This window comes from Pelodiscus sinensis, chromosome 2, assembly GCF_049634645.1.
Source record: "Pelodiscus sinensis isolate JC-2024 chromosome 2, ASM4963464v1, whole genome shotgun sequence".
NCBI classification, from domain to species: Eukaryota; Metazoa; Chordata; order Testudines; family Trionychidae; genus Pelodiscus; species Pelodiscus sinensis.
The window spans coordinates 161,740,171-161,767,653 of record NC_134712.1 but is presented as its reverse complement, the minus strand read 5'-3'; the positions used below and the strand labels follow the sequence as shown (position 1 = coordinate 161,767,653).

General features: G+C 39.6%; 1 protein-coding gene across 1 annotated transcript in view; it reads left to right on the top strand.

The window, feature by feature from the left end:
- CNTNAP2 (contactin associated protein 2) overlaps positions 1 to 27,483 on the top strand; it is a 1,606,913-nt gene that overhangs the window by 914,306 nt on the left and 665,124 nt on the right. Inside the window, exon 9 of the mRNA XM_075921713.1 lies at positions 12,253 to 12,402. Within this exon, the coding sequence (XP_075777828.1) occupies positions 12,253 to 12,402 (150 nt within the window). The remainder of the gene's footprint in view (positions 1 to 12,252; positions 12,403 to 27,483) is intronic.

Genomic DNA, 27,483 nt, shown 5'->3' with positions numbered 1-27,483 from the left:
GTCCACAGAAGTTTGTCTGAGAAAAGTATCAGAGAAGGACCTCAGATGTAGATTTCATGTGGGGAAAGAGAAAAGTTAAATACTATATGCTATTTAAAGAAACTACAAAAAAATCATTCAGGCCTGCTTTCATTTTTTAAAATGCTTCTTTAGCCAATTTTTAAGACTGCAACCATGCATTGGAACCACACATCTTGACTTTATCTATTAAATGTCACACATACCAAGCTTCAGTCTTCATGATAGTTATATTCACTACCATTGCTGTAGCTAGACATGAACTCTCTTGCCACTGTTTCAGATGTTTCAGATGTATAATTCAGGGCCTGCTCCACTATAATTGTGAAAAATGGGTGCAATGTTTTTTGTCTCCTCAAAATCTGAAAACACTCTAAGACAGCTTCTGGACACATTGAGGCCTAAGTTCTAACCAAGCTATGGCTAAAATCAGGCAACACGCATATATGAACATTCTAGTTGCTAGTGCAGTGCTACTAAGGTTTCTCTACTAGGGTTTTACCTTTCCTCAGAGCCATGTTGTAAAACCTTGCTCTACCTCAACATCAGAGTTGTGAGGAATAAAATGCACATTTCTCAGGAAAAATCTGATAGAGATGTGTTAGCAGCAAATATCTTTGAATGCTGGGGAAGATGCATTTTTGTCTGTGGTAAGGAGAGTCAAATTGTATTTTCCCTTAGCAACAAGACCAAGAAAATAGCATGGAGATTCATTCTATGGCAAGGCAGGAGTTTTCACCACTGACCTCCTTTTGAGGTTTATGCTAGTGGAGAACGGACTTGAAATTGAATCAGATATTAGAGGCATGTTATCCTGAGCTTGTGCTGACAAACGATCAGGCTGTACTAAGACCTTGTGGGTTCTTGGTCTGTGATAGAATGAGCTCGCTTCATGTCCTTTTTTCCATCAGGAGTCCTGTGCTTTGATTTAGACTTGCAGAAGTTTGAATAAAGGAAAGGTGAATCCAGCCCACAGTTGTTGCTAGCATGATTAACAAATCTAACACTTCTTGTTAATTATCATCAGCCAGCCTTCTGTGTCAGGGTTTCTGTTAGTGAAAACCAGATTCCAGAGGAAGTCCAAGCAATGTAGCCATGGGTGGTTGTTGGCTATCATCGTGTTCACTTCTAGATTTTTTACAATGCACCTTTCCTTCCATTAAATTCCTGTGACAAAGACAGAGATACAGCTATGTCCTAAAAAAAAAAAAAATCATTACATTGGGTTTGGAAGAAAAGTGGGATCGTTTTGTTGTTTATCGTCTGAGATGTATGCCCAATAAAGATTAAAAATTACCTGGCCTGTGAATGTAGAAGTAACCAAAATTTTCTGGTAATGAAATCTTGTGCCTAGAGCTTTGTGTATCTCTCTAACAGAAGAACAAGCATAATATTAAAGGTGCAAATTAAAAACCTTGCCAAATGAATAATACTAAACTATTTTACTAATGCTGAAAGGTATTGTTTAAAAAGCTAACAGCTGTACAAAACTGTGCTATTCAAATATTGAAGCTATCTTGTAGAAAATGTTCAGAAGGCCTTACCTGGAGTCCTATTTTAACATAAGAGGGAATTAGATTTGGCACGATACTTAACAATGTACCTGATTTTAACCACTTGTAATAATGCCATTGTTTAATAAACTGAAACTTAAATGCTTTAGTGCCTGGGATGGTTTAATTAGGATTGGTCTGGCTTTGGGCAGGGAGTTGCACTCAATGACCTCCTGTGGTTTCTTCCAGCCCTAGGATTCTATGATTCTATGACTGGGGCCTTAATCTGTTCACGAAGGACAAGCAGGATGATATCCAGCTGAGATCTACAAAATTCTCAGTCTCGATTCTCCTTTTCTCCTTCTGTTCAGGTCAATAGGATCTATTTACATTCTGTGGGTCAAGACTCAGCCCATTAGGTTATGAAGTACAAGGGTGATTCTAATTCTCAGGACCCAGCAAATTCCTACTGAGCATGAGACTTACTATTGTATTGTAGGTGGTGAATTAAAACACAGAGTTTGGGTTTCTCAAAAGGCAGTTTTATTTTTTATTTATATTGTGTGTAATTGTGTGTGTGTGTGTGTGTGTGTGTGTGTGTGTGTGTGTGTTTTCCTGTCTCTCATCAGTCCTTGTTGCTAGGATGTTATGGACTTTAGACCTTTTGCTAAAGCTAGGAAAGTATCGTTCATTTCTAGTGCAGTAAAATAGAACCTATTAACCCCCTTTTAGAACAATCTATCCTATTATATTTAATTGATTTTTCTTAAGGTTTATCTGGGGCACATATGAATAAAACAGGAGATATCTTCACTCTCTCTCTGTAGAGCTATCAGACCATAATGGAATGCAGAGAGAATATTTCCAGTTGGACATGATGGAAAGCTGGATGCCAATATTATGCTCTATTTTCTTCAGAGCGCAACACTGGAATATTCTGCAAACACTGCTTAAAACCAGGGTCTGAATTATGAACAGAGTCTAACAGATATCCAGAGACTCTGTAAAGAGACTGAAAGAAGGAAAACTGCTTAGAAATGTCCTCAAAAGTTGGATTTCTGCAATTCACACAAATATGACAAAAGAATTAGTATTTAGAGTAAAATTTAATAAGTTAGGGTTCAAAGGATGACTGAGCATCTGAATATAAGATAGCTGTTCAAGATTAAACACTAGATCAAAAAACAGTAGTTCCTTGAAGAGACATATTTGGCATATAATATAGTATGAAAACTGTCAGATATAGAAGTTCAAGGTTATTGCCATAACTGTGTCTCTGAGATTTTGTTTCGACAGGGGAGAGTATCTAAAAATAGAACTGATTTTTAATTTCTGAAATGTTTATTGATGTCTTAAATGAGAAAATATGAACAAATTAGTGACCAAGTCAGTAATAATAATTTTTAATTATTTAGTGATTTCAAATGTTAGTACTGTATCTGTGACTACATATTTATGGTTCTTAAGAGTGGATTCAATCCAATTATTCAGAAAGGCATGGACAATTAATACCTAATATTAAAAAAAAATCCTTTGTAAGGTCTTGAGTCTGAAAACAAACACAAGCTTAACTTTCAGAATGTGCTGAGTCCTATTAACTTAACTTCAAGCACGTAAGTTACTGGCAGCAACACTTTGGACCAAAATTGGCAGAATTTACCAGGATTAGAATGAAGGGAGGAGAAATTAGGAACTTTACATCTGTTCATTGGGAAACTAGAACATCTCTCCAAGCTTGACAAGACAAGTTGAGATTTGAATTTGTAAGATTGGTATATTTCACAATTAACGAAGGAGTCTGAGAAGCTTCCCCTCCCTTGTCTCATATTAAAGAAGGCCCGAAGAAAGAAAATGAAAGTTGGTCGACTCTTGGGGCAAAATATCCATTCCAGCGTTAGCATAAGGGTTTTCATATAGTTAGTCTTAAAGTTTTTGGAACACATTATTTTGTATGTGATTCAAGTGCATATACCCTTTCAAATTTTATTCATTTTTATAAGTTTCTAGTGAAAACAAAAAATCGTTATAAATTTGAATATTTGCAAAGTGATTTTATGTCCCAGAAATCTCTGGCTATCGAGCCTATTATAACAAGACTGATTCTTGTACAGTCTGCAATATTGTTGTTGCATATATTTACAAAAATTGCCGTTTTTATTGCAGTACACTATAAAATAGGGAAATAGAGGAATTGCGTACCATGGTGTGCTCCATCCATTTTATGTGCTCCATCCATTTCGGGAAAGAAATGGTATTTATATGTAAATCCTAACCTTTTAGTTCTGTGTTTTGACACTAATTTGCAGGTCATAGAGAGGGATATCTCAGTGGTTTGAGTATTGACCTTCTAAGCCCAGGGTTGTGAGCTCAATCCTTGAGGAGGCCTTTTAGGGATCTGGGGCAAATCTGTCAGAGATGGTACTTGGCCGTGCTGTGAGGGCATGGGACTGGACTCAATGACCTCTCAAAGTCCCTTCTAGTTCTATAAGATGGTATATCTCCATATTATATTATTACATTTCACTATAGCTAACATACCACCAGTAGGCAACATTTTTTCATGTTTGTCACCCAATGACCTGAAGAAAGTACTAAGTTTGAATGTGAACACCAAATTTATCATACTTAATTTATTGGTTGATGAGTGGTTGTCGCCACTATACTTTACATTTAATTGACTGTACAGATTTATTTGTCATCCCTCTATTTTTCTGAACCTGAATATCTAGTAGAGTAAATATGTAAATATTTGGATGTTAGGGGGGAAAAAAAACACAGTGAGAAATGAAGTGGACTCTTCTTCATAAATCCTAAAATGTAGTTCTTTGGATTATTCTCTCAGATACTTAAAATGTGACAGTAACAAGTTCAATTTTTGTTTATTTTCAGAAAATGAGTATGATGATGCAATGCAGAATTAGCTCAAGGTGTCATTTCTCATAAATGGGTCACATAGCATTTGTGTAGGTTGAGTATTAGTAATAGTTTCTTACTTACAGAGAAATATGTGTTTTTTTCCTCTATTTGCAAATGTTAGAATAATAGAATCATACAATCATAGAATACTAGGACTAGAAGGGACCTCGAGAGGCAGGACCAAATACTGTCTAGACCATCCCTGCTAGACTTTTATCTAACCTACTCTTAAATAATCTCCAAAGATGGCGATTCCACAACCTTCCTGGGCAACTTATTCTAGTGTTTTGACAACCCTGACAGGTAGGAACTTTTTCCTAATGTCCAACCTAAACCTCCCTTGCTGCAGTTTAAGCCCATTGCTTCTTGTTCTACCCTCAGAGGCCAAGATGAACAAGTTTTCTCCCTCCTCCTTATGACACCCTTTTAGATACCTGAAAACTGCTATCATGTGCCCCCTCAATCTTTTCTTTTCCAAATTAAACATACCCAATTCTTTCACCTTCCTTCATAGGTCACGTTCTCTAGACCTTTAATCATTCTTGTTGCTCTTTTCTGGACCCTCTCCAATTTCTCCACATCTTTCCTGAAATGCGGTGCCCAGAACTGGACACAATGCTCCACTGAGGCCTAACCAGCACAGAGTAGAGCGGAAGAATGACTTCTCGTGTCTTGCTCACAACACACCTGTTAATGCATCCCAGAATCATGTTTGCTCTTTTTGCCACAGCAGCACACTGCTGATCATATTCAGCTTGTGGTCCACTATAACCTCTAGATCTCTTTCTTCCGTACTCCTTTCTAGCCAGTCACTTCCCATTCTGTACGTCACTTTAACCATATGATGGGTGTCAATAATGCATTAAGACTAGGGGCCAAGTTTTCTCTTGTAAATGGGTGCTGCTTCACTGACTTCAGATGAATATTGCCCATGTACAGCAACGTTTTGGCCAGCAGATTTGGCTTTAGAAGTTTTATTAATTTCCTCCATATCAGTGCATGCATTATTCAATCAGATTTGATCTCTCAAGACTAACTAAAGAAATTTAAGATTTTTAGCTACTATAATTTTTTAAGAGTAACTACAATAGATGCTATCTTTCTCATTTCCTTGTACATATTAAGTTCTTGCATTTGGATTGTTTTTTCTTTGTATTCGTTAATCCAGTCCTTCCTCATGTTTCTGTTATTAGAAACATCTGTTTCTTCTTGTTCAATCAAAGTGATTACCTTAAGAGCCCTACTTTTAAAATAATAGCATTTAAAAAGAAATTCTGGATTGGTTGTCTCATTACCATATTTAATTTGCATATGAAACTAGCTTCCTGACACTCAGAAAGGGTACTGTGGAGGTGGCATACTTAAAGCTTTTTTATTAAGTTATTTAAGAATTTTCTAAAGTTGGGTACAGAAAAAATAAGACCAGCAAAATACACACATGAGCACACACGTTGATCTCTGAAGAAATAAATTAAATCATGGGAAGGCTTCTGAATACATATTTTTATCTCTGGAATGTGATGCAGTTTAACCTTGTTGAACTGAAACTCTGTTGTTGGAAAGACATTATTCATCTTTAATTTCAATATAGCCTAAATGTGTCAGCTATTCAGTGAAATTGGATTTTTGTTAAATCAGAATGGACTTTTTATGAAGTACTAATAATCTTTCTATATACATGCACAAAGTACATAAGAGACCATTGCCTTCAAAAATGTACCATCGCAACTTGTACAAAATTGTCCTCTGGTGAAGCATTTATTGTGCAGCTCTGTAAGATAGTTTATTTTTTGGAACACAACATGACCATGTAGGAAAAGGAATGTTGATACAGCTGTCTGCAAAACATATAGTGGGCAGAAACTCTACTGAGGAGAAAGTGTGCTCTTTGTTACCAGGTTGGTGAGTGAGGGGAGCAAAGTTTCTGAAGCACAGAATGAATATGTGGTGCTAAATAGCTGTCCATGTAAGCATCCATATTTAAGTGTGTTATGGAATTCCACAGAAATATCATGGTCAACAGAGGAAAAACAGGTAAAAGTTGCAAAGGATAATTAGACATATGGCAATGGGAGTCGTAACAAATCTGAGTGCTATATCATACAAACTTAACAGGCAGTTGGTTTGCAGTCAGCAGCAACTGCATGAAACTAGAATCTGTGACCTATGAAGCAGACTTGGTGATAACAGCACAGGTCATTAGCTAAGAATCTCTTTACTACTGAGACAAATCACCAATGTGAAAGTCATAAGTCCAAACACCATCAGTAGGATATATGCTTAGCTGCTACATAAACATGAAGGCAAGGTGTGTGAAACCAGAAATGATATTGACCTATTGTTTTATAACTTATGGATTCTGGTCTTCTCTGCATCCCTACTTGTGTGTATACACAGTACTACATGCTCCACAGTATCCATGTACCTATACAGAGTGTTCATTGGAAAGTGCATAGATTGCATAATGACTTTTTTTTTTTTTATCTCTGGCTATACTGTACTTGCTTTGCCATTGACTTTACCTGCTTTCTCAGTGTGCTGCTTGGGAGCTGTGTTGTCCTTGTTTCACTGCACCTTGGGGCAGCATAACAGAGCTTTTATCTTGGAGTAACTCCACCCTCTTTAAATGGTACAGCACAAATTTTTTATTTGCTTGTGTACCACTTGAGTTGGCAGTATCGCCAGCTCTAAAGTTATAAGAAAAAGAGAAATAAAGTATAGAAATAAGCAAAGAGAAATTAAGTGAGGAATATAAGCTATATATGTGACATAGTTCGTGTTTGGTTACAATCCATGCAGCAGTGTCAATGGTTTTTAATAAATTGTGCATTTTAATGTATATATTATGGGCCAAATTCTGAAGAGCATATTCAGTTTTTCTATCCATTCTTTCCATAGGCTAATGCAAGGGTGGGCAAATATTGACCTGCAGGCTGGATCCAGTCTGTCAGGGTTAGCCCTTAAAAGGCCCCCATACCGCAGTATTTACCTGCACCTCCACAAATATGGGGGGATCACAGCTTCTGTTGGCCCTGGATCGCCATTCCCGGTCAATGGGAACTGCAATCACCCATGCCTATGGAGGTGCAGATAAATATAGTGGCAGCAACCCACCAGTAGCTAACCATGGTGAACCGCTGCCATTTTATTGCCTGCCCCTGGGCTAGTGCCTATTGGCTTCAATGGGATGTTGCCTACGGAAGGAATGATCTTAAAACTGAGCAAGGCCTTCAGAATTTGACCCGATGTTTTAAAAATTTGCATATCTCAGATAATCTAGTATCCTAAAACAAAACTGTTGTCTGAATTCAAGTCCAGGAAAAGACTGAGTGAATCCATAATTAGCTAAGATAAAAAGCAAAGGGGGAAATGCAGTGCTCTCCCCCCCTCCCCCACCACACACACATGTGCTGTTTATCTTTACACTGGCCGATTCCACTTATTTAAATACAAACATTCCAAACATGGAACCTGATTCTTCAAATACCAAGAAATCTAACTTTACTCCAAGGAGTCACTAGAACAATTCCTGTAAGTTACTTCCACCTACAAATATTGAAAGGATCATGTCCTAAGATATTTCCAAATGCTGATCTGCCAAATATTGGTGTTAATCACTTTACATTTAAACTGCATTAACTAAAAAAAGACCATATTCATCGTGTGTAGGTAGAATTAAAGAATATGATCAAACTACTGGATGTGTCAAACTGCAGGACCAAGCATCATCTAGAACGTCGCTAATAGATGTCTATCCAGCCTGCTCTTAAACATCTAAATGTCTTCACCCAGTAAACATTTGGATGTTGTAAGCAAGATTTGAGGTAAAGACATGTGTTTTATAGCATAGGACTGAGATAAGAAGAGGCTTCATTCAATTCCTAACTCTGCTACATATTTCCTATAGGGCAAGTCACCCAACTGTCTAATACCTAGGTTTTTAGTTATGTAAACTGAGAATATTATTTACCCAGCTCACTAAGATTTTGAAAGCTTATTTCAGTGGTGTTTGTTAAGCAGCCTGAGGAGCACAGACAGAAGGTGCAAATAACTTCAAATAAATGGAAATTGTTTCTTCAGAGTTTGTCCATTATAAAGCCACCTTCCACATTTTGCTCATTATTTTAATGGTTCCATTTATATTGAGATAAAATGAAAAGCTTCTAATTGTAAGAACTGCACCAAAGGTGAAAAGTATACATTGCTCTATGCCAAGAACAGCCGATTGTCTGCCAGAATACAAGTAGGTGTTGTTAGAAAATGACTTAGAGGGATAATGAATTGCAAACTAAAAGGGTTTAACATGAGAAGTGCAGTGTTCTCTCAAAATAGTGATATAATTTTCTCTCTCCTTTTAGTGTCATCTGTTCTGGGAAGTATGTTAAAAATGGATTGAATTGAGACTGGACTACAACTAGTAGATTATGTCTATTATCCAATAATTTCAATTAGATATAAAACCACAAATATTTTGGCTTTGCCACCCCACAGACATTTTACATTTATTTCTGAAATATGAAGGTTACAAGTAAAATTCAGACAAACACACCACTACCACCATTTTAATTGCCTTAAAATAATGTTGCCCCCCTTTTGACTCCAGTAGATAGAACATATTCCAGGCCCATAGATTTTACTATTTCAAAGTAGAAATTGATGGAGCCTGGTATCTTTTTTTTTTTTTTTTTTTTTTTTTGATGCAAGCTTGTTTATTTACAAAGCATGTACAAAGTCCTGTGTTTCTGAAGCAAGAGGAACCAAGAACAAAAGGAGCACTTTCAGCTACAAGTCTCTTTAATCAACAGACCACAAAGCTGTCTCTAGCTCTTTTCCCCCACATCACACTGTTAAGATTTCTTCCTAGCTTTCTTGCTCTTTTTCCATCTGTGTGTCTCTCTCTCTCTCGTCTCATTTTTTATCAGTCTTCTAACTCTTCTGCTTTCCCTCCCTACTTCCCTTTCCCATATCAATCCAATACTCAGCCTATAGCTCCTGGATGGGTTCCTATGCATTTCTTTCCTCCCTGAGGGCTTACATTTATATTAATAAAGGAATGTATTGAGGCCTATAAAACTCAGTGGGGTTTTTAACATGATTCATAACAAGGTTTCATCCAGATCATAACTACCTTATCAATTTCAAAAGAGAACAAGTGCAGTAGAAACCATTTCAAATTCAGTATCTCCCAACCATAAATGCACAATTACCACAGATAGCTCAAGTTCTGAACAGAGAGAAAATCTATAGTATTTGATCCCTCTGGGTGGTAACTGTTGGTAAACACTGAAATTTTAGAAGTGCCTCCTACAGACAGAATGTAACTACTCAGCCTGCAATTCATCAAAAACATCAAGGGTCAAATACTAAGGTCTGATAAATGGTGGCATGAGCTAGAATTTTACCTTCTTAATCGTCTTATATACTCTCTAAATACTATTTGGAAGAAATTATGCTGACTTACTTGAACAAGTATTCACTCTCATGCCAACTGTAGCTCATGCCATCATTTTTATCCCCTTTGAATTGGAAAGAGACTTTTAAAGTGCTTAATTTTGTTTTAAAAAAGCCATGATCTTGTAATGTCCAAAACTTCAGTTCAGTGAACAATGAACTATCTGGTACAAGTCCACATAGATTTTTAAATTGTAGGCAAAGGAATCTACAAAATTATGCTACCACCTTTTAAACTGTGCTCTGATGTTTAAGTGGCTTGACTTATTGTCGATTTTTTTTAAAGGACAGTTTTGTGTTGGATCCCTGGGAACAAGGCAATTTTTTCTTCTTCTGTTTTTCTTTTGCAGAAACTAGCACTATTTTTATGAGCGAAAATTTAATTTTATTCTGGGTGAAATTTCAGCACTTGGTAGCAGAACATTTTTTACATTTAAAAAACCAAATGCCTCGTCTCCCCGCCCCAAACTCTCACATGTCGGTCATTTTGAATTTTCATGGTAACATGCACACAATTTCTGAAATAAAACTACAAAAGTATTTTGCAAAACATGTTCTGCTGTTGAATATGGCAGCCCCATCCGTTCACAAAGTAGCTTCCTTTTTAAAATTAGATAATACAGTTAATGGGATTCTTTCCCCTACTCACATTGACTGGTACTCCACATTTAGTCCCATTGAAATTAACATGTTTAATACTTGCATAAACAGGCCCTATTACTTTAAAGAGTCTGAAAAATGCTGCTCCAGTCCAAATGAACCGTGCAACTATTCAGCAGTGCTCTGTTTCCTCCTTTATTTCTACTGAACACTGCAGTCTTGTATCTTATGGGGGGCTTTAAAAATGGTTGTTAATTAAGGAGGCTTTAACCTCTGTACTCTGGGTGTCCCTCATCCGGGAACACCCATAGTAATGAGGCATGCAGAGCCACTTCCCTTCCTCTCCAAACTGGGGAAATGGAACGTATAGACCCACTTCCCTTAAGGCTTTTCCCTTCTGCCCCCCTTGTGGCATGGGGTGGTATCTGGGAGCTGCAGGAAGTACAAAGCTATGTGTGCCCCTGGGAAAGGGGGGGCAGATAAGCGCCCCACCTCCACCTCTTTAGCCCAGACCCCACAGTACTCTCCTTCGCCTAGGAAAATGTTTAATCCAATACACCCTGTTTTGCAAGATTTCTGTTTTAAAGAGGTGCAGGGTATGAGGCAAAATGGGTGCATGTCTATTACACCTGTAGGTTGTAATCTCTTTTTCTTATGTCTTCGTGTATCTTTATCTGCTAATATGAGTGCAGACATGCAACAGAACATCTTCAAACACAATAGGGTGTCAAAAGAATTTAGTGTTTGCCACGAACAACATCTATTATATGAAAGGCTATGGTTGTTAAAATCTTTGGTGCATAGCTATTCCTTTTAGTGTTTTGACTTTTTATCGGACAGTGTATTAGCTCTAATGTTATGATGCATCATATTTAGTTTTTAGAAACAATCCACTTGCACTGGATGTTATTGTATTAGCATCTATCATGTCATGTTAATGTGATCCAGTAACAGAGTTTGAGTGAAGAATATGATGTTTGTATGCTGGCTGCAACTCACATTCCTGGGGGCAGAGTTAATATGACAAAGTTGACTACCGTCCACCTTTTTGCAGCAGTCTTTGACCTCATTTCTCTTCCTCTCCCCCTGGCCATAAAGCATAGCCATCCTCCTTTGGCAAACCCAGACAACATCTGCCCCACTTTAATTGCAGTGCAGTCATTTGTATCAGCATATAAAGGTGGCCACTTAATTAAGCTTAAGGATTTGAGTGGTTGATTGTTTAGCAATGGTTCTATTATAACTCTCCTCATATTCCATTTCTAACACTATTTTACATTGACTGGATTTGTTTTTGGATAAGACTTCCCTTTAAGCCTTTCTTCTCTCCCCTTTTCTCTTGTATTGAAGATATCAAGCACTCACTGGAGGCAAAAATCATAGCCATACCTCCTCTTTTTTGTTGCTGTTTGTTGTTGTTCCCTTTTATCATTAAATGAACATATCGATATTTATTTCTTTTTGAGTTTGGTTGTAGGTAAAGTTATATTCTTTGCCAATTATACATAGAATCTAGCCTTTACATGAGTGAAAAGTTTGCTTTAAAACAACTGTTTTACTTTTTCTATGATGAATGAGCAGTCCCAAAGTTGTATTCATGACACTAATTATGATTTAAAACTTCATTTTACAAGAACGTCTAGATGTCCCAATCAGCAGTAGGTCCCTGTATAAAACCTGGCATGTACTTGGCACTTGAAATTGATGCATTGAACAAATTTAAATAAGTTTATAATGAACTGAAGAAGGTTCTACCCTTTCTTTTTCTTTCTAGGCTCGGGACTCAATGATGGGCAATGGCATGAAATCCGTTTTCTAGCCAAGGAAAATTTTGCTGTCCTCACCATTGATGGAGATGAAGCCTCAGCAGTTCGGACAAACAGTCCTCTGCAAGTTAAAACTGGGGAGAAATATTTCTTTGGAGGTAAAACTGCGGTACTAACATATCTGTATAGTGCTATCCTTTTGTTACCTATACAGGAGGTAAATGTGGAGCTTAAGAGTGAAACCCAGTCCTCATAGTGTTTGTATTATCAATCTTATAGAAGTAGCTTAGGTGATGACCTCCTCCCAACCCCCTCTCCAAGCCCCTCCCCCTACTGTTTTATTAGTCTTTTATTACCTCATGTTTGACACACACAAACTGAGATACTTTCTGAGGAATACGTTTTTTCAAACTTTTTGCAACATAAAATCAGTTTGAAAGTTTGGCACAGAGGCTGTTGAGAGGGTAGAACAGAACTGGTTAACATATGGCGAGCTCCCTGATGCTACTTTCTAAAAAGATACACCAAACCATCTCCATAATGTGGCATCTGTTCCACTTGGTGCTGTGATATTCGAGTATGGGCCTGTCTTTTTCTGTTTTTAGCTGTAATTCAAGAACACATTCCTATTTAGGACAGGATTTAACTGTGTTTACCTTTAAGCATATGCTTAAGTATCCTTGGAGTCAATGGAATGTAGGTGCATGCTCATGGATAGATTTAAGCACACATTTGACTGTGTTTTCTAATTGGTGCTTTAGAATGATTAAAAGTACTAAAAGCCAGAAGCAGTCCATGTACTCCAGTAAGGTTGAGAGTATAGCTGTTAAATGCCCTGAGTGGAAAAACTTCTTTCACTCTCCCAGGCCATCTTGTGTTAGCAGGAAAGGATCAGTCACAATATAGAATTTTGTATTAATCTCACAAAACATATTTCATTTTAGTTATTGTATTATATGGTTGTAGATAAATTGTGCATATGTCAGCTCTCTTATTTTACCACATGCAGTCTTTACTCAGGCACATGTCCCATGGAGATCAAACACTGAGATCAATTGAATTTTTGCGCTGATTGATCCACAGGCAGTTTGAGTTTATAGATCAGGATGCTGGGCATACAATAACTTTTTTAGGGTTTTTAATAGAAATGTGCTGTGTTTTTAAACTGCCTGTTTTAATTTTGCAAACTGAGCAGCTAATAGAAAACAGTACAGCTCTACAAATGCTCCTGTTACCCAAGTGATAGAAAAGTTACTGAGATTATTATTTTAATTTGCAAAGGAGAAGAACAAAAAATCCTTTCAAGATTATTCTCATTTACTTCCATCAGCAGAATCATTAAAATATATATGGAAATTAGCATTTAAATATTCTTATAAAAACTGTTCTACATTTACTTAAGAATGATATAATCCTTTTGATAATATATGCCACAAATTTCTGGGTAACCTGTCCCCTCATGGTAGTAATGATAATGAAAAGCATTTCTTGACATCTAACACTTACTGAGTTCCGTTATAAATATTGCCAGATTAAATGTCACTAGTCACAGAATTTAACCTGTGTTCTCCCCATCTCTGCAAGTTCTCGTGGTCCTCTATCTTTCCATGTGTCCCTACTATTTGCCCAGTGTCTAAGTGGTGGTTCTAAAGGGGTTACCTCAGACAAGAGCCCCAACATAACCAATTGCCTTTCACAACGTTTTAAAAGGTTGTTGTTCATTCAAGAATGTACTGCTTTGACTTTACATTGAAATAGTCAGGGACTTGGATGGTCTCATTAAAACAAGTTATGAAGAATCAAATTAAATAAAAAACCTATATGCCTAACACTTTCTGTACTGAATCCTGAGAAAGCTAATCAATATAGGTACAACCCTGGTCATTGTAAGGAATAAGTAAGATTTTTATTTCTGGAAACTGCACCCTTTCTCCCTGGCATGTCTTAACCCGGGGTGGGCAATAAGCGACCCATGGGCCAGGTTTAGTTTGCCAGGGCTGGCCGCTAGAGGGCCACCAGACACATTATTTATCTATGCATCCTCAGGTACAGTTGTTCACAATTCCCATTGGCCACAGTTCACCATTACTGACCAATGGGAGCTGCAGGAAGTGGTGTAGACTAACACTACTTTTCGCAGCTTCCCTTGGCTAAGAACAACAAACGATGGCCAATGGAAGCTGTGATAAGATGTACCTGTGGATGCTCAGATAAGCAAAGCATCTGATGGCCTCCCAGGAGATAATCCTCACTAACTGCATCTGGCCTGTGGGCCATTTACTTCCCATGCCACTCTCATCCTCTGACACTTTGACCTTGTGATAGATAGCATGTAGTCTGAAGGTGTCAAGTGTCCGATTTCCTCCCATTTCATCTGTGATCATTTTAATTCCAACTCTTATCTCTCCTCCCTCCCCCCCCAAAAAAATATTTACACAGATGGGAGTCTCACATCAACGGCTGTTTGTATGTTTTTCGGCTTTGATCAGCATTGTACTTGTTGCATTGGGTGAACGGTATGTGTCCTGCACCTCTTTTACAACTTGAAGTTCTTTGGAAGGCGTATTCAAGGAGTAGATTTCTTGTGCACCTTGTGTTCAATTTCATACCCAAATATACATCCTGCACTTCAAGATTATACTCTTGAATTTTAATTGTCCTGGCAGGTGTTTTGAACCCCAGGCAGGCTTGATTTTTGCTTTGAAACTGAGGGACTCCTCTGTTTAAACTTTTCTCAACACTAATTCTGCTTTATATCAGCTATAAACTACTGACAATTTAAAGTCTATTTCTTGCATAAATATATTAGAAATTATAGACAATATGCTCAAAAATTGCTCTAAACAGCAAGGGAAATTTTATGAGGGAATTTCCCTGTACTTTTTTCTACATTTATTTTCTGTTCTTTGCCCCTGCCCCCAGTATTAAAATGTGCATGGGACAGATAGAGAATCTCCCTTGACAACTTTTCAACTCCATATGAGCTCTCTTTCTGAACACTTTGACTTGTATATCATCAGTTCTCCGATACCTCTAGCTCCCTACGACTATTTAATATTTACTAGTTTTTGTCATTGGCAAATGTTTTTTTGTCAGCCTGATCCTGCTACCACAATTGTCAGTTGCCCAGATGTTGTGAACCATGCACATCCTATTCATATGCTGTTATTGAACTGATATGTCTTATGAGCTAAGGAGGAAGGAAAAGGAGGGAAAATTATCTAGTTAATACAGTGGTTCTGAAAGTGCAGTCCACAGCCATCTTGCAGTGAGCCGTGGCTTGAGGCTCAAACTCCCCCCTCTGCAGCAGGGAGTCAATGCTGGTGCTCCAGCCCCATGACCTCCCCTATGAGGTTGGAGTGCCAGTGCTTTCTTCCTGCTGCAAGGCGGGAAGGATCTTCGAGCCTCGCAAGCCAGATCCTGCTCATGGGAGGAGAAGGAGGCTCTGTGCATTGCTGTTTCCCCCTTCCTGCAGCTGGGAGGAATAGATGTACAGGGAAGTGCTGCCTGGAGGCCTTCCCTGATGCTTCCATTGGCTGGAATCATGGCCAATGGGAGAAGCAGGAGACAGTGCCTTGGTTGCAGTGTCTGGGAGTGGCATGCCTCCCATCCACCTCATGCCTAGACCTTACACCTGCATCCCACTCAAACATCCCCCTGCCGAGACCCCACAACCCCACTCCACTCCTGCACCCTCCCTCCTGGCCAGATAGCCCCTCCAACCCTGACCCACGTCTGCCCACTCCTACACCCAGCAGGGCTGACAGCCACTGCTGGCCCCAGAGCAAGGTTGGGGGGACTGTCTCTGAACCCCGAGCCCTCAAAGCTGAGTCGAGTAGCACTTGGAAGGTCAAATACCTGGGCCCGAGAGCAATAGTCTCCTCTGCCCCCCTGTTGACAAGCCTGCCTGCACCACATACTCCCTTCCCCCTGCACCCATTTTATCATCATAGGTGGCTGGCTGGTGATACACAGAAAAGTCTGCATTGATTGAATTGGGCTGTGAGCCAAAATGTTTTGAGAACCACTGAGTTAACAGACTGATATTTAAATATTGCAAAGATAGTTGGGGACTGTGACGGGGCCCGCCAACCCTACCAACAAGGGGTAGAGGAGCCCACCTATGGGGTGGAATACGCCCCTTCCCTGCAGGGCATGCTCCCAGTGGAGCCCCGGTATAAAAGCCTGCAGAGCAGCCCAGTTGGGACTGACCTCTGGAGAAGGAGCTACTGCCCAACCACCAGAGCTACAACTGCAGCAGCCGAAGCGAGAGGCGCCGGATCAGCTGACCCTCCCCTACTATCCCCAGGCCAAGCTCGACTGCAACACCGACTGAACAATGCAGCCCCCCTAGATGCTGTTGCCGCATCAGTTCCGGCTACACCAGATGCAAGGCCTGCCAATGCTGCATCTACAGATGGTCCCCTCCGCCGGCCAGGGGAATGGGGTAGGAAGCAACCTAGGGCGGGGAGCAGGAAAAGCCCTGGTGGGCTCGGCGCATTACAGGGAGAATTCCCTGCCGAGCCAGTGGTGGGAACCACCCACCACTAATAGGGCCCTGGGTTGGGACCCGGTGGAGAGGGAGGGCCCGGGCCCTCCTACCCCTTCTTCCCACATCCCAGATGAGGAGCGGATCACATGAGAGACTAGGCCTCAGGGCCCGTGCACAAGAGGCTAGGCCTCAGTGCCTGTGGGTGAAGGTCTCCACCCCAGGATCTAACTATGTGAGACTAGGTACCCCGCCACAGGGACATTGAGACTGTTCTTACAATGATTGTAAAACTTTTGTAGAAGTCTCTGACAATAAAGGATGTCCTAGCTATGCTTTTCATATCTTATCCTTCAAACTACATAAATAAGTCACAGTTCATGTATTCAAGCTATCTCCCATTGAATACAGAGAATCTTCTCCAGGGAAAGGCAGAAATGATGTTTTATTCAAATAAAGTGAAGGAAAGCCGTGTTAAAGCCTGGGTGCTTCAGTTGTGTGTGTATTTGGTGGGGTCGGTTGGTGCTAATTGGTTGAGTCAGTCCCCCTTTAAGCGTCTCTTATTCTCTCACTGAATTCCTTTTTCTTTCTTTTTATGGGGTTAAGGTTTTGAAAGGAGTGAGCTTCCCTTTCCTACAAAGTCTCTAGAGACTGATGTTGCTTTCTTGTTTTCCAATTATGTGCATGAAACGAAAGGGCAGAATAGAGGAAGTGAATTGCAAAGTGAAAATGAGTCCATTAACCCTGACAGAAGTTGTTTACACCTTTAGAGATAAGGGGTTTTCATAAGGCTTTTTAAGCTGGCACGAAAACACCAGTGAATTGCCCAGTGCCCAGAGGAAAGATTTGATTAGGGACTTTTTAAAATTCCAGTTATATTCCAGTTATATAGCATTCTATCTGCTTTTTCTCCTCTTTTTGCACCGGTTTAAATATGGGGGAGTTTTAGTGCTAGTGATAACCCTACCGTGACAGCACAAATATGTAATGAGCATTTGCCAGTCCACTACTATCCTTTTCTTTTCTGACAAGCTAAGCTTTAGATGAATGGACTACATGGCAAGTTCCTGTGGGACATTGGCCTGTGGCTTATAGTAATTCCATGGCTTCTGTATGAGCGTACAACATGCACTGTGGATGGAATCTTATCTGTGTAGACTCATTTGTTTCTGAAAGCCAAGCTGATATAATTTCCCCTTGGGTTTGGTAGAAGGGATAAAAAGACAGGCAAAGAAAGAAAACACCTTTGTCTATGTTCATCACACTGAATTTTTCTATGTGAGTCCTTTCTTCTTGAAAACCTGTCATCCACACCTAAAGTGTGTGTGTGTGTGTGTGAGGCACATAGAATTTTGTCATGTTATCCAGGGCTCAACAATCTATTGAATCTGCTTGCCCGTGGCGAGTAGATTTCAGCCCGGCGCCCCGTTTACCGGCGGCGCGCGCCTGCGCAGTGTGGCTCTTGCGCATGCACAGTGTGGGGCTGGAGAGTCGTTTTCGCCGTGGTTCGTCAAACCCTGATTTGTTATCTATTGTCAGCCCGCTGTAAATCATGTTATAGACATGACCAATCCAAAGTATTATCATTGAATTTGAAAACTTTCATGCTAGCAGGATCAAACATATATCAGGTAGCAAGGATTCATGGCATCTTTGCTAGCTCATGAGATATATTAATTAAACTGCCATCTTTGTGGCATATCAGATGTTATATAGCAAAGGAAGTTATTCAGCCAGTCACAATCCAGACCATCTATTTGATCAATGGTACTGAAAGCCTAATTATACTAGTAGCCAAACTATTGAAACCTGCAACTTTTCACAAGCCCACAAATAAAAATTGTATCTGGGTGTATGTTAATCATCATTTGCTTATGCATGAATTGGTGAGCAATACTAGGGAATTTCTTGCCAATACAAGATTGCCAGCATGATTTTAAAACTTTGCTGACTGGACATTCTTCTGAGAATTTTCACACTGTAAATCCAAAAGAACTCAATGGAGAATTTTGACCAGAGTGTCTTGGTCACATCATTTCTCCAGCTCACTCCCACAAACAGGTGCACACAGAGTGACAGAAATAAAGGAACTGACAATTAAAAAATAGTGCAATGTACCCTCAGTGTACACTCTCAAAAAATCAAGAGAAGTATCAAGAATGCAGAATCTATTTTTGCTTCCTCAGAAAACAAGAAACACTCCATTTAACTTTAACTTTTGTTTTTTCTGTCCTCTTTGAATCTTCATTTGCTTGGATGATGTGGGCAGGGGAGGGGGCTCCTGTAATTACAAACACTTGAGCCTCACTTTGGTATTTAATGAATAAAATAATGCATCCTCCACCATAAACGATGACATCAAATTCATGTGCATTTTGGTTATGGAACCTGAAGAACTTGTGGGCAATGGGTTTGAAAGTGGTAGTAGCTATTAACTCTTGTGACTTTTTACCATTTCATCACGTTCATTTTGTTCCATACATACAGATGATGTTGGAATGCTGGGAAAATTAGACTAACATGCGGTAAAGTAACATAGGCCCCATGTGATTAAACTTCTATAATGCAGACTATATGGTTTGTGATACACCATGGGCTGGCTCATTGTATCATGGCCCACTAAGTACTGCAACTCACATATAAGTATTATAGACAGGTAACCTCCATTGAGCTCACAAAGAAAGGCAATCCTATCAGAAATCCTATCATAAGTAAAATCTCTTATTTAGGTGGGTAAAATGAGTACAGAAATGGATCTCAGTAGGCAACTTGTTGGAATAGATTGAGTTGTTGGAATAGATTGAGTTGTTGAAAGAAGCCCCATTAAAAATTAGAAATCTCTGCCATCTGCAAAATGAATGAATGAAGTTTTCAGATGTGCTCTGCTGGTTCCTCTGCCCTGTGATATAAATTCCCAAACTGAGCCTGATGTTGGATGAAGCCAGCGTACTTAGTGATTTCTCAAAGAAAAAAACCTGTTTCTTTGGATTTACTCTACCTTTCCCCTCCTCATTAACACTGAAGCCATTCCCTTTAGAGAGGATGAAAAATAGGGTGGATTCTTTTTGTTTTTGTTTTTTAATGCGTACTCCCCTCTCTTCTGTGACTTTGAAAACTAAAGTTGAAGAAGGACTAGAAAAAAATCTTTTTTTTTCTGTAATAGGTAACCGTTCTGCACTGGTAGGGAATGGAAAAGATTAAGGTTTTAATATCATTAAGTTCTGTTGTCTGTATAACTTGTTTGTTTTTTTCCATTTAGCACAATAAACATATTCTTGCCTGTTTTCCAGTCATGAACAAATTATATCAACTGCTAGAATATTACAGTGAATCAAGTTAGAAATATATAAAAATTGCTGAACAAGATGTGATTTTTAGTCTATTTAGAGGGGGAATTGTTTGTGAAAGGACACTGCTGTGCTAACTTGGAAAATATTCCATTTTATGATTGACCCACCAACGTCAAGCAGTAGTTTGAATAATCATCTTCTAATGATGAAAAACTGCATGAATATATGTTTTCTTTTATCTAAGACCAGAATCTTGAATAAATAAATAAATATATTTGAGTATTCTTACCTGAATTTTCTCATTGACTCTAACTGGGCTATATATATGAAAATCTTTCCAGTGTCAGTTATAATATACTAAAAGCCCCCAAAATTAGTTTCAGTAAATAGTTACTGTGTATTTTCCAAAAAATTGAGAGAGACCTTTTCTCTTTAAAAAGATTCAGCATGTCTTGGAACAAAATGGTCCAGATTTTCAAAAGTATTTAGGTGCATTTTGTATCTCAAGAAAAAGAATAGACATAGCAAACTTTTCAAGACAGTATATTTCGGTGCTTACAGAAATGGTCTTTGTGGTAAATAAAATTGCCGTAAAGTTGCGAGTATAGTGTGCACTTTTTCCCCATTTTTTTAACGTCAAAGTCGGGGTGCGCATTATCCATAGGAGGTTTTTAAAAAAAGTTTTAAATTCACCCTCGGCAGGCATGAGCTGGGCAGGGAGGGGGTCAGATATGGGCTGGGCTGGGGTGGGGGAGCCGGCAGGCACAAGCTCAGCACACGGACAGCTGGGCAGGGGAGGCTCCCTTGGCAGGCGCAAGCTTGGCATGCCGACAGCTGAGCGGGAGACACTCCCCCGGCAGGCACAAACTCTGCGCGCTAGCAATTGGGTGGGGAAGACCCCCTCCCACCAGCAGGTGAGAGTTCAGTGTGCATGAGCTCAGCTGGGCAGGGGGACCCCACAGCAGGCCTGAGCTCAGCTGGGCAGGGGACCTTTCCTTCCTATGCATACCTTAAAATCTCGGGTATAATGGGGGTGCGCATTATAGATAAGAGTTTAATTTATTCAAGAATTTTGACCTTTAAAAGGCAGATGCGCATTATGCTCAAGATTTTATGGTAAACAATATTTAGTAGTGATTACTTGTCCTTTTCCTTACCTGATCTCCTCTCTCTCCCTGTATACGTATTGGCAAAATGTTTCTTAATGCTAAATATAAATAATGGCTTATGTATGAAATCTGACTGGTGCCCCAGTAAATCTGTAATTACTCTTTGCTGCTTCAACAGTATAAACAAACAGTAGGCAGCTTCTTGATTATAGGACTGGCATTCAGTTAAATCCTAGCATGCCTAAAGTTCCAGTTTACCTTTAGTCCTGTGCACTGAATATAGTAAACCCCATTACATGTAAGTGATAATATAGGTCTGCTACGAAATCTGTATTAAAACTTCTGTAACTCACGTGTAGCTTTTTTAGGGTTTAATACTTTTTTCTCCAAAATATGCACATTAGCTCATAACAGTCAGTGGATTAAAGCTGATCTGCCTACTTAAATTGGCAAAACTGGACTATGAAGTAGAAATTGAATATTTAAAGTCTTGTATTTCTATTATAAATAAAGCATTGAGGTTACCTTAATGCATTGCTGTATGAAATAATAAATTGTTGCTGAATGAGTCTGCAAAATGGGCTGTTGATAGAAACTGGTTTATTGCTGTAGATTATATATTGTCAATTTACAAGCATAAAATACTGTTTGAATTACCTAAATGTGTCTGTCTGAATTTAGCTTGAGGTGGAAAATGTTTTGGTAATGCAGTGCTGAATGTTTAATGTTAAGAGTCTATAAAGGGGAATTAAATTTTTCACCAGCAAGCGATGAGACTATTGGAAAATTTTGAGTTATTAATTCTAGTCCAATGAAAGGTGCAGTCATTCTGCTTATTAACCGAGCTGCCAAAATCCACTAGTTTATTTTTCTTCCTCTAAATCAGTCTCTTATCTGTAACTAATCAATTACAGTAGTCCAAAATGTGTGTATGTGAATGAAAAGGAAGAGGGCCAGGCACTATTTACCCTGACATTTTTTTTCTGGTGTGATTTTCAGACAAAATGATTAGTGTTAGCTGCACCTCTTTATCCTTTTGGGTCTGAGTGAATTCTCTTGGGTGTTCCCTTGGAAGTTAGGCCTAGATTCTTCAGACACCCCACAGTGTTTCTGTGTGTGTCTGGTTCCTTCCAAACTGCTCACTTGAAAGACTGTTAAAGCCCTGTAGTTCCAGCATTATTACATAATCACTCTTTATGTTGATAAGTATTATCTGGAGCCATCTGCTTCCTGTCCATCTATATTCCATACCAACCCATAGGGCAACTCTCCTCAGCTTTAAATAGCTTTTGCATGTGGCAGAAACCCTTTGTCTCTGAGCTTGGTTCCCATGCTAGTCAGTGGAAAAATACCGGTACTCCAAGACAGTCCGATTCTAGGTAAGCAGATCACAAGTCCCTGTAGGGTAACAGCAGCCATAACTCTAAGGCTGATTTCAGGGTCTTCAGAAGAGATCCCCAGGTATAGAAATGAACTTATAGGGTCTGTTGTTTTTTCTAATGGCTCATTAACCTGAATGGGCCCTTCCCAGCCTGCCATGTAGTCTGAGAGCCTTTTTCCTAGTGGGTGTTACCCAAGTGTAACATGAAATACAGATACACAGGGTACGAATAGGGTAATCATATTTAGTAAATGATAATCTTTCCAGTGACACCACACACCTCTGTGATCAATCAGCAGCTGCAACATAAAATATCTGCAGTGACTTCCCTACTAGATGGGGATGGTTCTGAGTTATTACAGAGAATTATTTCCCGAGTGTCTGGCTGGTGGATCTTTCACATATGCTCAGGTTCTGATAGCTATATTTGCAGTCTGGAAGGAATTTTGACTGGTTCAGACTGGCAGAGACCCTGGTAATTTTTTACACCTTCCTCTGCACATGGAGCACAGGTCACTTACACTAGTTTAAGTCTGCAAGTAACTGGAGACTTCTGTAACCTGAAGTCTTTAAATCATGATTTAAGTAACTCAGCCAGAGGTAAGGGGCCTATTATATGGGTGGGAGAGTGAGATTCAATGGCTTACAATGTACAGGAAGTCAGACTAGATTAATGTGATGGTTCCTTCTGACTGTAAAGATTTTAAGTACTAAAACACAGTGATCATTGAGACATTTCTGATTTTGAGACCTTTATAACTCCTTAGAGGTCCTCAAGAGATAAGTACCTGTTGTAAAAGCACCATTGTAAATTGGGATGTGTGAATGTATGCACATTATAGTGTTGTAAATGCCCATTTTAATTTAGTGACTTCCAATTATTCAAAGATAAATCATGGAAGAACTTGAGATCATAAAAGGAAAGGATGTTTAAAACTTGCTTGTACATGGGAAGACAGTTCTCATTATTTAAGGTCCCCGAGGAATTATTTTACTAAACTAATTAATGAGTCTTCAGACTTGTGGAGGATGACAGGGCTTTTCTGTTCTTATGGTCTGCCATATATTTATATTTGATTTTCAAAAGCACTTTATTACATCATCCAACAAAAGTCAAATAGGACAGTTCTTTCCACTTGCATTCATCTTCAGAGTATTAGCAACAGGCTTATGATAGCATTTCAGGCCATGCATAGTAATATAAAATATTACCGCATATCCTGCCATATCAAGCCTGGCAGAGAATGTGATTGAATACTCACTGTTGTATAACCACATATGGTAGAAGTGGGTTGTGCCCACAAAAGCTCATGATACTAATAAAAAATGTAGATAGTCTCTAAGGTGCTGCAGGATCATTCGTTGTTGTTGTTTTTCAGTTAGACTAAAATGGATAACCTTCTGACACACACATAGTAGATTAGTCTTGTGCTTCAAAGATGTGTACATCAGACTCTTGAACACAGCAAAAAACCCAAAATGTATAAAAAGGAAGACATTAATCAGAACTATCCTTTTAAAAAGATGGACCCAAAGTCTGTTTCACACAATTCCAAATGCTGATGATCAAATCCATATCCAAAGTTAGCAGCTAGACAATCTTTGTGTGAGCCACGAATTCTCTTTGTAGGAAATATGATTTCCCTTTTGACTGTGATATTTACTGTCCATCATCTATGGTCTGCAATTTGTGTATCTCTTTTCGCTTTTCTTCCGAAAGAGGCTTTTCCAACGATTGGCCAGTCTACACCGGGCCAACTGTCTGAAAAAAAGCCTCTTTCAGAACATCTCTCCTTCCTCATAGAATGAAGTTTATGGGGATTCTGAAAAAAGGCGTCTCCTTTTCCAAGATCTTTTTTGGAAAAGCAGATGCGTTCCTTGGATGCGGCAGAGGTATTCCGGAAAAACTCTGTAGTCTAGATGTACCCTCAGAGAGGTGTTGAGATGCTCATGGTGTGTGTGTGTGTGAGAGAGAGAGAGAGAGAGAGAGAGAGAGATTTTGGGAGAAAAATGAACAAAGTATGGTATCTTGTGAGAAATTCAGAACAAATAATTTTTCAACATTTTGATGGGAAACTGTCCTTGGCTAGGCCTGCTATCCAACCTCATGCTAATTCCTGGTTTGTTAGTCTGAGAAGTACAATCATACATAGCATCTGATTATAGGGCTGGCCTTACCATGAGGCGAAGTGAGGCGGCCGCCACAGGTGCCATACTGGGGGGGAGGGGGGGGAGGAGGCACTAGACCCAGAGTGTAGAAAATTGTGTCTGCTGCTGGTGCATATGTATTCTCTCTGCTCTAGAAGCACAGAGATGGTGGAGTACCGTGAGAGGAGTAGAACAGGAAGAAGGCAGAATTGAGACCTTTCAATGTTTTGGCCGAAGCGAGGAGGTATGGGGCCATCTTTTGAGCTCCCCACTTCAGGTGCCAAAATGTTATGGGCCGACCCTGGAATATTAACAATAACAGAGAGCGCCTAAGAGATTGGTTACACTAAAGATAGGGATCACTACTCTTTCCTATTGATCTGCAGTTTCAGTAACTTCCATTGTCTTAAGATACTTGTAAAATTTTTGTTAGAGATGGAAAGATGAGATTAAATAGAGCTGTTCAGAATGTAAACCCAAGGCTATTTCAAAAGTACATCAACTGCAGAAAAAATTAGAAGAGAGAATTAAAAGACATTCTAGAAACTATATACATTTTACTCTTAAATTTAAAATGAAATCTATAGAAATTGGATTAATTCATGTGTATATTCATATACAGGCAGTCCCCGAGTTACGCGGATCCGACTTATGTCGGTTACGAACGGGGATTTTCTCGACCCGGAGGACTGGAGCAGCGGGACGCTTGGTCCCACCGCCCGCCTCCTCCGGGGTGAGAAAAGCTGCTCCCCGTCTCCCTGGTCTGCTGGGGGAGCCAGCAGACCAGGGAGACGGGGAGCAAAGCGGCAGAGGACCCGGGGCCGGACTCGCAGCGCTTCCAGCTGATCTGGAAGCACCGCGGGTCTGGCCCCGTGGCCTCCGCCGCTTTGCTCAGCATCTCCCTGGTCTGCTGGGGGGGGATGCAGCTAGTGCCCCCCCCCAGCAGACCAGGGAGACGTGGAGCAAAGCCTGGTGCCTGTTGTAGAGCAGGTGGGGCGCTGCCAGTTGGTCCCGCAGCACTGCTCCTTGGCGCTACTGGACCAACCCGGCAGCACCCCAGCTACTCTGCCCCAGGAGTCCTGATTCAGCCGCTGCTGATCAGTTTCAGCAGCGGCTGAATCAGGACGCCTGGGGCAGAGCAGCTGGGGTGCTGCTGGGTTGGTCCAGTAGCGCCGAAGAGCGGCCGTGCTACTGGACCAACCCAGCAGCACCCGAGCTGCTATGACCCAGGCGTCCCCAAGTCAGCCGCTGCTGAAACTGACCAGCGGCTGACTACAGGAAGCCCGAGGCAGAGTTGCTCTGCCCCGGGCTTCCTGGAATCAGCTGCTGATCAGTTTCAGCAGCAGCTGACTTGGGGACGCCTGGGGTTCTTAAGTTGAATCTGTATGTAAGTCGGAACTGGTGTTCAGATTCAGCCGCTGTTGAAACTGATCAGTTTCAGCAGCGGCTGAATCTGGATGCCAGTTCCAACTTACATACAGATTCAACTTAAGAACAAACCTACAGTCCCTATCTTGTACGTAACCCAGGGACTGCCTGTACTTATAGAATTAAAATGCATATTAAACTGTAGCATTTAGTTGTAAAATAAACAGTATAAATAATTATTTTGTAGAATATTAAGTAAATCCTATTCTTTTGGGTTTATATTTCTTCATGTAGTTGTCATGCCCATAGTTTAATATGCTTAAATAAAAGGCTTTATTCAGTATGAATGATAGAATGTTATTTTTGTATTTTTTACAGCAGCTGAGTTATTTGTGCTTTATTTAATGTATTCTGTTAACTCGCATGTGCTGTGTTCAGATCGTGTGCTAGTTTTATAATCAAGCTCTGAATATCAAGAATTAGAAGAAATGGTCCCGGCATCCAATGGGTACTAGTTTATGGATTTCAGGACCTCTTAAGTAATTATGGTTTGTCATAGACTAATAATTCTTACGCACCATGTGTGGATTTATTTTGAAGTAGTGATCTAGAGAGAGAGAGAGCGTGGTATCTTTCTCAGATGACATTAATTGTGTATTTAACCTTTAAGTATGTAACTTGCTTTCCAACTCTAAGAAATTAAAAAGTGCAAGAAAAACACTGGCTCTTTTTACTTCCATAAATCTATGCACTAAAATGGGAGCAAATGTGTATTGGAATAAAATCTATCACTGAGTGTCAGTATGAAATTTTGAGCAAATCACTTAGTTGAACTGAAAAGCAGAGAGATGATCAGTAGAATAGGATGAAAATGTTTAGGGAAGGGTGACTACTAAGAAAACAAATGAATATTCACATCTTGTAAATCAAAACATTTTCATATGACTATCTTCGCAACCTTTTTATATGCACTTTTATAAACATACAAGTACTATTTCTATTAACATGAATAATCAGGGCTTGATGAACTGCGTTGAAAATTGCTCGCCAGTCCCGTACAGCGCATGCGGAAGAGCCGCATTGCGCATGTGCGTACCGTGGATGAACAGGGCGTGCGGCTGAAATCTACTCACCAGAGGCAAGTAGATGGTATTGTTTGTCGAGCCCTGTGAATAAGAGGATAATTTGAAGTTCTAGTGCATACCTATTTATTGAAGGTGCATTATAAATTATATATTCACTCCTACATTTTTAAATTTGGGTTGCTGATGTAACCAACATTGCATAAATTGCAAAAGGAGGATTTCATCAAGAAATTATCTTAGGGAAGTCCTGCGACCTATATTATATAAGAGGTTAGACTAGATAATTGCAATGTTTTATTCTGGCCTTGGAATTTGTTTCTATCAGCAAATATATATATTTGAAATCTCAGTTGTGTAAAATATTAGTAA